Here is a 13,749-nt window from a genome sequence, read left to right as displayed (position 1 = left end):
TCCTGCCTGCTCCTGCCTCTCTCCCTGCCTCTCCTGCCTCTCCCCCTGCCTCTCCTGCCTGCTCCTGTCTCTCCCCCTCCTCTCCTGTCTCTCTCCCTGCCTGCTCCTGCCTCTCTCCCTGCCTCTCCTGCCTGCTCCTGTCTCTCCCCCGCCTGCTCCTGTCTCTCCCCTGCCTGCTCCTGTCTCTCCCCCTGCTTCTCCTGCCTGCTCCTGTCTCTCCCCTGCCTGCTCCTGCCTCTCCCCCTGCCTGCTCCTGTCTCTCTCCCTGCCTCTCCTGCCTGCTCCTGTCTCTCCCCCGCCTGCTCCTGCCTCTCCCCCTACCGGCTCCTGCCTCTCCCCCTGCCTCTCCTGCCTGCTCCTGTCTCTCCCCCTGCCTGCTCCTGCCTCTCCCCCTGTCTCTCCCCCGCCTGCTCCTGCCTCTCCCCCTACCGGCTCCTGCCTCTCCCCCTGCCTGCTCCTGTCTCTCCCCCGCCTGCTCCTGTCTCTCTCCCTGCCTCTCCTGCCTGCTCCTGCCTCTCCCCCTGCCTGCTCCTGTCTCTCCCCCTGCCTGCTCCTGCCTCTCCTGCCTGCTCCTGCCTCTCCCCCTGCCTGCTCCTGTCTCTCCCCATCTCTCCCCCTGCCTCTCCTGTCTCCCTGCCTGCTCTTGTCTCTCCCCCTGTCTCTCCCCCACCTCTCCTGTCTCTCTCCCTGTCTCTCTCCCTGCCTGCTCCTGTCTCTCTCCCTGCCCGCTCCTGTCTCTCCCCCTGTCTCTCCCCTGCCTCTCCTGTCTCTCCCCCTGCCTCTCCTGCCTGCTCCTGTCTCTCCCCTGCCTGCTCCTGTCTCTCCCTTTCTCTCCCCCTGCCTCTCCTGTCTCCCTGCCTCTCCCCTGCCTGCTCTTGTCTCTCCCCCTGCCTCTCCTGCCTGCTCCTGTCTCTCTCCTGCCTGCTCCTGTCTCTCCCCCGCCTGCTCCTGTCTCTCCCCCTGCCTCTCCTGCCTTCTCCTGTCTCTCTCCCTGCCTCTCCTGCCTGCTCCTATCTCTCCCACCTGCTCCTCTCTCCCTGCCTCTCCTGCCTGCTCCTGTCTCTCCCACCTGCTCCTCTCTCCCTGCCTCTCCTGCCTGCTCCTGTCTCTCCCACCTGCTCCTCTCTCCCTGCCTCTCCTGCCTGCTCCTGCCTCTCCCGCCTGCTCCCGTCTCCCTCCTCTTCTGGTGCTAACAGGCAGTAAACAATTTGGTTTCCAGGCCAACCGCGCAGATGCTGTAACTCTCGATGCGGGAGAAGTCTACACTGCCGCCAAGCAGTTTGGCCTCATTGCTGTTGCCAAGGAGATGTATGAAGATGGTGAGCAGGACCAGGGCCGTGCAGTCCAGCTCATCACGCGGATTCAGGACTCCAGACAGAAGTCTTCATTCACCCTCTCCATCTTTCTCCTCCTTCTGTCTGTGGTCCAGGCGGATGTGTCCTGGCGGTGGCTCTGGTCCGAAATTCCAGCCTCAGCATCCGGTCTCTCCAGGGCACTCGGAGCTGTCACTCCGGAGCGCGCTGGACAGCAGGCTGGAGTCTCCCGCTAGGATTCCTGCTCTCCCGGAACTACCTGCCCTGGGCGGAAGAGCAGCCACTCAGCCAGGGTCAGTGTGTCCAGTCTCTCTCTAACCCTGACCCCTGTGTCCAGTCTCTCTGACCCTGACCACTGAGTCCAGTCTCTGTCTAACCCTGACCCCTGTGTCCAGTCTGTCTAACCTTGATCCCTGTGTCCAGTCTCTCTCTGACCCTGACCTCTGTGTCCAGTCTGTCTAACCCTGACCCCTGTGTCCAGTCTCTCTCTGACCCTGACCCCTGTGTCCAGTCTCTCTGACCCTGACCACTGAGTCCAGTCTCTGTCTAACCCTGACCCCTGTGTCCAGTCTGTCTAACCTTGATCCCTGTGTCCAGTCTCTCTCTGACCCTGACCCCTGTGTCCAGTCTCTCTGACCCTGACCACTGAGTCCAGTCTCTGTCTAACCCTGACCCCTGTGTCCAGTCTGTCTAACCTTGATCCCTGTGTCCAGTCTCTCTCTGACCCTGACCTCTGTGTCCAGTCTGTCTAACCCTGACCCCTGTGTCCAGTCTCTCTCTGACCCTGACCCCTGTGTCCAGTCTCTCTGACCCTGACCACTGAGTCCAGTCTCTGTCTAAGCCTGACCCCTGTGTCCAGTCTCTGTCTAACCCTGACCCCTGTGTCCAATCTCTCTGACCCTGACCACTGAGTCCAGTCTCTGTCTAAGCCTGACCCCTGTGTCCAGTCTCTGTCTAACCCTGACCCCTGTGTCCAGTCTCTCTGACCCGGACCCACATGCTTGTCCACAGCGGTCAGCTCCTTCTTCAACTCCAGCTGCATCCCGGGAGCCAGTGCCATGGCGCCCAGCCTGTGTGCTCTGTGCCAGGGGAGGAAATCCTACGTCCAGCATCGCAACTCCTTCTGCGAGACGTCGGACAACGAGCCCTTCTACAACACGCAGGGGGCACTCAGGTCAGTCCGCTGGGTCAGTCTGCTGGGTCAGAGGGCTGTGGGGTCAGTCTGCTGGGTCAGGGGGCACTCAGGTCAGTCTCCTGGGTCAGTCTGCTGGGTCAGAGGGCTGTGGGGTCAGTCTGCTGACCCCTGTGTCCACAGTCAGGAGGCTGTGGAGTCAGTCCAGCTGGGTCAGGGGGCTGTGGGGTCAGTCAGCTGGGTCAGGGGGCTGTGGGGTCAGTCTGCTGGGTCAGGGGGCTGTTGGGTCAGTCAGCTGGGTCAGGGGGCTGTGGGGTCAGTCTGCTGGATCAGGGGGCTGTGGGGTCAGTCTGCTGGGTCAGGGGGCACTCAGGTCAGTCCTGCTGGATCAGGGGGCTGTGGGTCAGTCTGCTGGGTCAGGGGGCACTCAGGTCAGTCCTGCTGGGTCAGTCTGCTGGGTCAGAGGGCTGTGGGGTCAGTCTGCTGGGTCAGGGGGCACTCAGGTCAGTCTCCTGGGTCAGTCTGCTGGGTCAGAGGGCTGTGGGGTCAGTCTGCTGACCCCTGTGTCCACAGTCAGGAGGCTGTGGAGTCAATCCAGCTGGGTCAGGGGGCTGTGGGGTCAGTCTACTGGGCCAGGGGGCACTCAGGTCAGTCCTGCTGGGTCAGGGGGCTGTGGGGTCAGTCTGCTGGGTCAGGGGGCTGTGGGGTCAGTCCAGCTGGGTCAGGGGGCTGTGGGGTCAGTCTGCTGGATCAGGGAGCTGTGGAGTCAGTCCTGCTGGGTCAGGGGGCTGTGGGGTCAGTCTGCTGGGTCAGGGGGCTGTGGAGTCAGTCCTGCTGGGTCAGGGGGCTGTGGGGTCAGTCTGCTGGGTCAGGGGGCTGTGGGGTCAGTCTGCTGGGTCAGGGAGCACTCAGGTCAGTCTGCTGGGTCAGTCTAATGGGTCAGGGGGCTGTGGGGTCAGTCTGCTGGGTCAGGGGGCTGTGGAGTCAGTCCAGCTGGGTCAGGGGGCTGTGGGGTCAGTCTGCTGGGCCAGGGGGCACTCAGGTCAGTCCTGCTGGGTCAGGGGGCTGTGGAGTCAGCCCAGCTGGGTCAGGGGGCTGTGGGTCAGTCAGCTGGGTCAGGGGGCTGTGGGGTCAGTCTGCTGGATCAGGGAGCTGTGGAGTCAGTCCTGCTGGGTCAGGGGGCTGTGGGGTCAGTCTGCTGGGTCAGGGGGCTGTGGAGTCAGTCCTGCTGGGTCAGGGGGCTGTGGGGTCAGTCTGCTGGGTCAGGGGGCTGTGGGGTCAGTCTAATGGGTCAGGGGGCTGTGGGGTCAGTCTGCTGGGTCAGGGGGCACTCAGGTCAGTCTGCTGGGTCAGTCTAATGGGTCAGGGGGCTGTGGGGTCAGTCCTGCTGGGTCAGGGGGCTGTGGGGTCAGCCCAGCTGGGTCAGGGGGCTGTGGGGTCAGTCAGCTGGGTCAGGGGGCTGTGGGGTCAGCCCTGCTGGGTCAGGGGGCTGTGGGGTCAGTCCAGCTGGGTCAGGGGGCTGTGGAGTCAGTCCTGCTGGGTCAGGGGGCTGTGGAGTCAGCCCAGCTGGGTCAGGGGGCTGTGGGGTCAGTCTAATGGGTCAGGGGGCACTCAGATCAGTCTGCTGGGTCAGGGGGCTGTGGGGTCAGTCCTGCTGGGTCAGGGGGCTGTGGAGTCAGCCCAGCTGGGTCAGGGGGCTGTGGGGTCAGTCTGCTGGGTCAGGGGGCTGTGGAGTCAGTCCAGCTGGGTCAGGGGGCTGTGGGGTCAGTCCTGCTGGGTCAGGGGGCTGTGGGGTCAGTCAGCTGGGTCAGGGGGCTGTGGGGTCAGTCCTGCTGGGTCAGGGGGCTGTGGAGTCAGCCCAACTGGGTCAGGGGGCTGTGGGGTCAGTCAGCTGGGTCAGGGGGCTGTGGGGTCAGCCCAACTGGGTCAGGGGGCTGTGGGGTCAGTCTGCTGGGTCAGGGGGCTGTGGGGTCAGTCTAATGGGTCAGGGGGCTGTGGGGTCAGTCAGCTGGGTCAGGGGGCTGTGGAGTCAGTCCAGCTGGGTCAGGGGGCTGTGGGGTCAGCCCAGCTGGGTCAGGGGGCTGTGGGGTCAGTCTGCTGGGTCACGGGGCTGTGGGGTCAGTCTAATGGGTCAGGGGGCACTCAGATCAGTCTGCTGGGTCAGGGGGCTGTGGGGTCAGTCCTGCTGTGTCAGGGGGCTGTGGAGTCAGCCCAGCTGGGTCAGGGGGCTGTAGGGTCAGTCTGCTGGGTCAGGGGGCTGTGGGGTCAGTCTAATGGGTCAGGGGGCTGTGGGGTCAGTCTGCTGGGTCAGGGGGCTGTGGGGTCAGTCTAATGGGTCAGGGGGCACTCAGATCAGTCTGCTGGGTCAGGGGGCTGTGGGGTCAGTCCTGCTGGGTCAGGGGGCTGTGGAGTCAGCCCAACTGGGTCAGGGGGCTGTGGGGTCAGTCAGCTGGGTCAGGGGGCTGTGGGGTCAGTCCTGCTGGGTCAGGGGGCTGTGGGGTCAGTCAGCTGGGTCAGGGGGCTGTGGGGTCAGCCCAACTGGGTCAGGGGGCTGTGGGGTCAGTCTGCTGGGTCAGGGGGCTGTGGGGTCAGTCAGCTGGGTCAGGGGGCTGTGGAGTCAGTCCAGCTGGGTCAGGGGGCTGTGGGGTCAGTCAGCTGGGTCAGGGGGCTGTGGAGTCAGTCCAGCTGGGTCAGGGGGCTGTGGGGTCAGTCTGCTGGGTCAGGGGGCTGTGGGGTCAGTCTAATGGGTCAGGGGGCACTCAGATCAGTCTGCTGGGTCAGGGGGCTGTGGGGTCAGTCCTGCTGGGTCAGGGGGCTGTGGAGTCAGCCCAACTGGGTCAGGGGGCTGTGGGGTCAGTCAGCTGGGTCAGGGGGCTGTGGGGTCAGTCAGCTGGGTCAGGGGGCTGTGGGGTCAGCCCAACTGGGTCAGGGGGCTGTGGGGTCAGTCTGCTGGGTCAGGGGGCTGTGGGGTCAGTCTAATGGGTCAGGGGGCTGTGGGGTCAGTCAGCTGGGTCAGGGGGCTGTGGAGTCAGTCAGCTGGGTCAGGGGGCTGTGGAGTCAGTCCAGCTGGGTCAGGGGGCTGTGGGGTCAGTCCAGCTGGGTCAGGGGGCTGTGGGGTCAGTCTGCTGGGTCAGGGGGCTGTGGGGTCAGTCTAATGGGTCAGGGGGCTGTGGGGTCAGTCAGCTGGGTCAGGGGGCTGTGGGGTCAGTCCAGCTGGGTCAGGGGGCTGTGGGGTCAGTCTGCTGGGTCAGGGTGCTGTGGGGTCAGTCCTGCTGGGTCAGGGGGCTGTGGAGTCAGCCCAGCTGGGTCAGGGGGCTGTGGGGTCAGTCTGCTGGGTCAGGGGGCTGTGGGGTCAGTCTAATGGGTCAGGGGGCACTCAGATCAGTCTGCTGGGTCAGGGGGCTGTGGGGTCAGTCCTGCTGGGTCAGGGGGCACTCAGGTCAGTCTGCTGGGTCAGTCTAATGGGTCAGGGGGCTGTGGGGTCAGTCTGCTGGGTCAGGGGGCACTCAGGTCAGTCTGCTGGGTCAGTCTAATGGGTCAGGGGGCTGTGGGGTCAGTCCTGCTGGGTCAGGGGGCTGTGGGGTCAGCCCAGCTGGGTCAGGGGGCTATGGGGTCAGTCATGCTGGGTCAGGGGGCTGTGGAGTCAGCCCAGCTGGGTCAGGGGGCTGTGGAGTCAGCCCAGCTGGGTCAGGGGGCTGTGGGGTCAGTCAGCTGGGTCAGGGGGCTGTGGGGTCAGTCCTGCTGGGTCAGGGGGCTGTGGGGTCAGTCTGCTGGGTCAGGGGGCTGTGGGGTCAGTCTAATGGGTCAGGGGGCTGTGGGGTCAGTCTGCTGGGTCAGGGGGCTGTGGAGTCAGCCCAGCTGGGTCAGGGGGCTGTGGGGTCAGTCTGCTGGGTCAGGGGGCTGTGGGGTCAGTCTAATGGGTCAGGGGGCTGTGGGGTCAGTCAGCTGGGTCAGGGGGCTGTGGAGTCAGCCCAGCTGGGTCAGGGGGCTGTGGGGTCAGTCTGCTGGGTCAGCAGAGCCCGGTGACTGCAGGAGGCTTCAGGCTCTCAGGCTGCAGGACTAAAGGATGGGTGTCGTGCTGCAGCAGAACGCCAGACCAGCCCAGGCAGAGCAGCAGGGGGCGGGCTCTCTCGCTGACCGGCCCGTTGTCTTCCCAGGTGTCTGAGAAGTGGGAAGGGGGATGTGGCGTTCCTGGACCACATGGCCATCTCCTACATAGACGGTGAGGGGTCTCCGCTCGGGGCCTGACCGCAGCACGCCCGCGCGCTCGGGCCTCGTGCCCTGCCTGACACTCCCTCCCCTTCCCAGAGTCGGAGCGCGGCGCTTACCGGCTGCTGTGCACAGACGGCTCCCTGGCGCCGCTCGGCGAGTTCCGGCGCTGCAGTCTGGGCCGCGGGCCGGGGAGCGCGGTGGTGACGCGGAGCAACTACCGCCGGGTGGCGCGCAAGTTCCTCACGGCCGCGCAGGTACGCCGCGCTGCGGCAGCACGGCGCGCGATCAGGTCAGACGGGGGGCCTGGAGCCTGGGTGGCTGAGCTCTAGATTAACAGACGATGCAGGAGAGAGGTAAGGTGCGCTATCACTAAGCCAGAAAACATGTTTAAATTTAGGCCAGACCCACTTTGACCCTTTTGTCTGTTCAGTTCAGGCCTCGATGGACGTAGTGTTACCAGACCCGTAGACACATTGTTCAGCCAATTGTTTTCCACTAAGACCTGACAACCTGACAAATGCCCTGTACCCCAGAGTGCTCTATACTAGTGTGCCCTGTACCCCAGAGTGCTCTATACTAGTGTGCCCTGTACCCCAGAGTGCTCTATATTAGTGTGCCCTGTACCCCAGAGTGCTCTATATTAGTGTGCCCTGTACCCCAGAGTGCTCTATACTAGTGTGCCTTGTACCCCAGAGTGCTCTATACTAGTGTGTCCTGTATACCAGAGTGCTCTATGTTAGTGTTCCCTGTACCCCAGTGTGCCCTGTACCCCAGAGTGCTCTATATTAGTGTGCCCTGTACCCCAGAGTGCTCTAACTAGTGTGCCCTGTACCCCAGAGTGCTCTATATTAGTGTGCCCTGTACCCCAGAGTGCTCTAACTAGTGTGCCCTGTACCCCAGAGTGCTCTATACTAGTGTGCCCTGTACCCCAGAGTGCTCTATATTAGTGTGCCCTGTACCCCAGAGTGCTCTATACTAGTGTGCCCTGTACCCCAGAGTGCTCTAACTAGTGTGCCCTGTACCCCAGAGTGCTCTATACTAGTGTGCCCTGTACCCCAGAGTGCTCTAACTAGTGTGCCCTGTACCCCAGAGTGCTCTATACTAGTGTGCCCTGTACCCCAGAGTGCTCTATACTAGTGTGCCCTGTACCCCAGAGTGCTCTATATTAGTGTGCCCTGTACCCCAGAGTGCTCTTTATTAGTGTGCCCTGTACCCCAGAGTGCTCTATACTAGTGTGCCCTGTACCCCAGAGTGCTCTATACTAGTGTGTCCTGTATACCAGAGTGCTCTATGTTAGTGTTCCCTGTACCCCAGTGTGCCCTGTACCCCAGAGTGCTCTATACTAGTGTGCCCTGTACCCCAGAGTGCTCTATACTAGTGTGCCCTGTACCCCAGAGTGCTCTATATTAGTGTGCCCTGTACCCCAGAGTGCTCTATACTAGTGTGCCGTGTACCCCAGAGTGCTCTATACTAGTGTGTCCTGTATACCAGAGTGCTCTATGTTAGTGTTCCCTGTACCCCAGTGTGCCCTGTACCCCAGAGTGCTCTATATTAGTGTGCCCTGTACCCCAGAGTGCTCTATACTAGTGTGCCCTGTACCCCAGAGTGCTCTATATTAGTGTGCCCTGTACCCCAGAGTGCTCTATACTAGTGTGCCCTGTACCCCAGAGTGCTCTATACTAGTGTGTCCTGTATACCAGAGTGCTCTATGTTAGTGTTCCCTGTACCCCAGTGTGCCCTGTACCCCAGAGTGCTCTATACTAGTGTGTCCTGTACCCCAGAGTGCTCTATACTAGTGTGTCCTGTATACCAGAGTGCTCTATGTTAGTGTTCCCTGTACCCCAGTGTGCCCTGTACCCCAGAGTGCTCTATACTAGTGTGCCCTGTACCCCAGAGTGCTCTAAACTAGTGTGCCCTGTACCCCAGAGTGCTCTATACTAGTGTGCCCTGTACCCCAGAGTGCTCTATATTAGTGTGCCCTGTACCCCAGAGTGCTCTATACTAGTGTGCCTTGTACCCCAGAGTGCTCTATACTAGTGTGTCCTGTATACCAGAGTGCTCTATGTTAGTGTTCCCTGTACCCCAGTGTGCCCTGTACCCCAGAGTGCTCTATATTAGTGTGCCCTGTACCCCAGAGTGCTCTATACTAGTGTGCCCTGTACCCCAGAGTGCTCTATATTAGTGTGCCCTGTACCCCAGAGTGCTCTATACTAGTGTGCCCTGTACCCCAGAGTGCTCTATATTAGTGTGCCCTGTACCCCAGAGTGCTCTATACTAGTGTGCCCTGTACCCCAGAGTGCTCTATACTAGTGTGCCCTGTACCCCAGAGTGCTCTATATTAGTGTGCCCTGTACCCCAGAGTGCTCTATACTAGTGTGCCCTGTACCCCAGAGTGCTCTAACTAGTGTGCCCTGTACCCCAGAGTGCTCTATACTAGTGTGCCCTGTACCCCAGTGTGCTCTATATTAGTGTGCCCTGTACCCCAGAGTGCTCTAACTAGTGTGCCCTGTACCCCAGAGTGCTCTATACTAGTGTGCCCTGTACCCCAGTGTGCTCTATATTAGTGTGGCCTGTACCCCAGAGTGCTCTATACTAGTGTGCCCTGTACCCCAGAATGCTCTATATTAGTGTGGCCTGTACCCCAGAGTGCTCTATACTAGTGTGCCCTGTACCCCAGAGTGCTCTATACTAGTGTGCCTTGTACCCCAGAGTGCTCTATACTAGTGTGTCCTGTATACCAGAGTGCTCTATGTTAGTGTTCCCTGTACCCCAGTGTGCCCTGTACCCCAGAGTGCTCTATATTAGTGTGCCCTGTACCCCAGAGTGCTCTATACTAGTGTGCCCTGTACCCCAGAGTGCTCTATACTAGTGTGTCCTGTATACCAGAGTGCTCTATGTTAGTGTTCCCTGTACCCCAGTGTGCCCTGTACCCCAGAGTGCTCTATACTAGTGTGTCCTGTACCCCAGAGTGCTCTATACTAGTGTGTCCTGTATACCAGAGTGCTCTATGTTAGTGTTCCCTGTACCCCAGTGTGCCCTGTACCCCAGAGTGCTCTATACTAGTGTGCCCTGTACCCCAGAGTGCTCTAAACTAGTGTGCCCTGTACCCCAGAGTGCTCTATACTAGTGTGCCCTGTACCCCAGAGTGCTCTATATTAGTGTGCCCTGTACCCCAGAGTGCTCTATACTAGTGTGCCTTGTACCCCAGAGTGCTCTATACTAGTGTGTCCTGTATACCAGAGTGCTCTATGTTAGTGTTCCCTGTACCCCAGTGTGCCCTGTACCCCAGAGTGCTCTATATTAGTGTGCCCTGTACCCCAGAGTGCTCTATACTAGTGTGCCCTGTACCCCAGAGTGCTCTATACTAGTGTGCCCTGTACCCCAGAGTGCTCTATACTAGTGTGTCCTGTATACCAGAGTGCTCTATGTTAGTGTTCCCTGTACCCCAGTGTGCCCTGTACCCCAGAGTGCTCTATACTAGTGTGTCCTGTACCCCAGAGTGCTCTATACTAGTGTGTCCTGTATACCAGAGTGCTCTATGTTAGTGTTCCCTGTACCCCAGTGTGCCCTGTACCCCAGAGTGCTCTATACTAGTGTGCCCTGTACCCCAGAGTGCTCTAAACTAGTGTGCCCTGTACCCCAGAGTGCTCTATACTAGTGTGCCCTGTACCCCAGAGTGCTCTATATTAGTGTGCCCTGTACCCCAGAGTGCTCTATACTAGTGTGCCTTGTACCCCAGAGTGCTCTATACTAGTGTGTCCTGTATACCAGAGTGCTCTATGTTAGTGTTCCCTGTACCCCAGTGTGCCCTGTACCCCAGAGTGCTCTATATTAGTGTGCCCTGTACCCCAGAGTGCTCTATACTAGTGTGCCCTGTACCCCAGAGTGCTCTATATTAGTGTGCCCTGTACCCCAGAGTGCTCTATACTAGTGTGCCCTGTACCCCAGAGTGCTCTATATTAGTGTGCCCTGTACCCCAGAGTGCTCTATACTAGTGTGCCCTGTACCCCAGAGTGCTCTAACTAGTGTGCCCTGTACCCCAGAGTGCTCTATACTAGTGTGCCCTGTACCCCAGTGTGCTCTATATTAGTGTGCCCTGTACCCCAGAGTGCTCTATACTAGTGTGCCCTGTACCCCAGAGTGCTCTAACTAGTGTGCCCTGTACCCCAGAGTGCTCTATACTAGTGTGCCCTGTACCCCAGTGTGCTCTATATTAGTGTGGCCTGTACCCCAGAGTGCTCTATACTAGTGTGCCCTGTACCCCAGAATGCTCTATATTAGTGTGGCCTGTACCCCAGAGTGCTCTATACTAGTGTGCCCTGTACCCCAGAGTGCTCTATACTAGTGTGCCTTGTACCCCAGAGTGCTCTATACTAGTGTGTCCTGTATACCAGAGTGCTCTATGTTAGTGTTCCCTGTACCCCAGTGTGCCCTGTACCCCAGAGTGCTCTATATTAGTGTGCCCTGTACCCCAGAGTGCTCTATATTAGTGTGCCCTGTACCCCAGAGTGCTCTATACTAGTGTGCCCTGTACCCCAGAGTGCTCTATATTAGTGTGCCCTGTACCCCAGAGTGCTCTATACTAGTGTGCCCTGTACCCCAGAGTGCTCTATATTAGTGTGCCCTGTACCCCAGAGTGCTCTATACTAGTGTGCCCTGTACCCCAGAGTGCTCTATACTAGTGTGCCCTGTACCCCAGAGTGCTCTATACTAGTGTGTCCTGTATACCAGAGTGCTCTATGTTAGTGTTCCCTGTACCCCAGTGTGCCCTGTACCCCAGAGTGCTCTATACTAGTGTGTCCTGTACCCCAGAGTGCTCTATACTAGTGTGTCCTGTATACCAGAGTGCTCTATGTTAGTGTTCCCTGTACCCCAGTGTGCCCTGTACCCCAGAGTGCTCTATACTAGTGTGCCCTGTACCCCAGAGTGCTCTAAACTAGTGTGCCCTGTACCCCAGAGTGCTCTATACTAGTGTGCCCTGTACCCCAGAGTGCTCTATATTAGTGTGCCCTGTACCCCAGAGTGCTCTATACTAGTGTGCCTTGTACCCCAGAGTGCTCTATACTAGTGTGTCCTGTATACCAGAGTGCTCTATACTAGTGTGCCCTGTACCTCAGAGTGCTCTATATTAGTGTGCCCTGTACCCCAGAGTGCTCTATACTAGTGTGCCTTGTACCCCAGAGTGCTCTATACTAGTGTGTCCTGTATACCAGAGTGCTCTATGTTAGTGTTCCCTGTACCCCAGTGTGCCCTGTACCCCAGAGTGCTCTATACTAGTGTGTCCTGTACCCCAGAGTGCTCTATATTAGTGTGCCCTGTACCCCAGAGTGCTCTATACTAGTGTGCCCTGTACCCCAGAGTGCTCTATATTAGTGTGCCCTGTACCCCAGAGTGCTCTATACTAGTGTGCCCTGTACCCCAGAGTGCTCTAACTAGTGTGCCCTGTACCCCAGAGTGCTCTATATTAGTGTGCCCTGTACCCCAGAGTGCTCTAACTAGTGTGCCCTGTACCCCAGAGTGCTCTATACTAGTGTGCCCTGTACCCCAGTGTGCTCTATATTAGTGTGGCCTGTACCCCAGAGTGCTCTATACTAGTGTGCCCTGTACCCCAGAATGCTCTATATTAGTGTGGCCTGTACCCCAGAGTGCTCTATACTAGTGTGCCCTGTACCCCAGAGTGCTCTATATTAGTGTGCCCTGTACCCCAGAGTGCTCTATACTAGTGTGCCTTGTACCCCAGAGTGCTCTATACTAGTGTGTCCTGTATACCAGAGTGCTCTATGTTAGTGTTCCCTGTACCCCAGTGTGCCCTGTACCCCAGAGTGCTCTATACTAGTGTGTCCTGTACCCCAGAGTGCTCTATACTAGTGTGTCCTGTATACCAGAGTGCTCTATGTTAGTGTTCCCTGTACCCCAGTGTGCCCTGTACCCCAGAGTGCTCTATACTAGTGTGCCCTGTACCCCAGAGTGCTCTAAACTAGTGTGCCCTGTACCCCAGAGTGCTCTATACTAGTGTGCCCTGTACCCCAGAGTGCTCTAAACTAGTGTGCCCTGTACCCCAGTGTGGCCTGTACTCCAGAGTGCTCTATACTAGTGTGCCCTGTACCCCAGAGTGCTCTATACTAGTGTGCCCTGTACCCCAGAGTGCTCTATACTAGTGTGCCTTGTACCCCAGTGTGCTCTATATTAGAGTGCCCTGTACCCCAGAGTGCTCTATACTAGTGTGCCTTGTACCCCAGTGTGCTCTATACTAGCATGCCCTGACAACCTGACAAGTGTTGTAAATACTGAACCCAGCAATGCAGAGATGAGCTCAGGATGATCTCAGCACAGCTTTAAAGAGCAGCCCCTGGTAGAAGCTGGTCTAATTCAGCCAGCGAGCAGCTGGTTTAGCTTGCTAAGAGTCAAGTTAGAATGAAAACCTGCAGACACGCTGGCCCTCCAGGACCGGCGTTCAGCTCCCCTTGGGACACGTGATGTTCTGAGTCTATGGAGCACAGCTCCAGTCCTGCAGGGCCACTGGTCTCCGGGTTTTCATTCCAGCCCACCTCTTAGTGACCTCATTGAGCTGCGGCTGTTTAAGAGAGATCAGATCACTTTATTGGCCATATATACAATTTCTTGTATCAGGAATTTGTCTTTTCGCAGACCCCAGCTTGCTCTCCATGAGACACACAGACAGGGAGAGAAGCTGGGGGTCAGAGCACAGGGTCAGCCATTTATACGGCGCCCCTGGAGCAGTTGGGATTAAAGGCCTTGCTCAGGGGCCCAACAGAGTAGGATTCCTCTGCCGGCCGCGGGATTCGAACGGGCAACCTCCCAGCCACAGGCACAGATCCTGAGCCACAGAGCCACCGCTCCACCCCAAATCAGAGGTCAAACACTCTCCTATGATCTTCCGCTGACGATGATATACAGAGACATAGAAAACCTGGTTTGGATTAAGGATTGTGGACATATGTTCTGCAGTCTGCTTGGGCTACGAGGATGGGTCTCCAGCTCACTGCACCAGCGCCCCCTGTCTGTGGTGGGATGCAATGTCAGGTCCAGCTTCCCAAAGGCACACACAAAGGCTAGTTCAACGCTGACAGA

The 13,749-nt window shown here is 58.6% G+C and overlaps 1 protein-coding gene across 1 annotated transcript in view; it reads left to right on the top strand.

Moving 5' to 3' along the window:
- The window catches only part of sxph (saxiphilin), a 33,263-nt gene that overhangs the window by 1,635 nt on the left and 17,879 nt on the right, over positions 1 to 13,749 (top strand). The window contains exons 3-7 of the mRNA XM_088936055.1: positions 1,220 to 1,319; positions 1,430 to 1,606; positions 2,325 to 2,487; positions 6,603 to 6,667; positions 6,754 to 6,911. Coding sequence (XP_088792181.1) covers positions 1,220 to 1,319; positions 1,430 to 1,606; positions 2,325 to 2,487; positions 6,603 to 6,667; positions 6,754 to 6,911 — 663 coding nt within the window. The remainder of the gene's footprint in view (positions 1 to 1,219; positions 1,320 to 1,429; positions 1,607 to 2,324; positions 2,488 to 6,602; positions 6,668 to 6,753; positions 6,912 to 13,749) is intronic.

The sequence above is a fragment of the Atractosteus spatula genome, chromosome 17 (assembly GCF_055471065.1).
Source record: "Atractosteus spatula isolate fAtrSpa1 chromosome 17, fAtrSpa1.hap1, whole genome shotgun sequence".
NCBI lineage: Eukaryota > Metazoa > Chordata > Actinopteri > Semionotiformes > Lepisosteidae > Atractosteus > Atractosteus spatula.
Note: the sequence above shows the minus strand (reverse complement) of the source record. Positions and strands in the feature narration are given on the sequence as shown.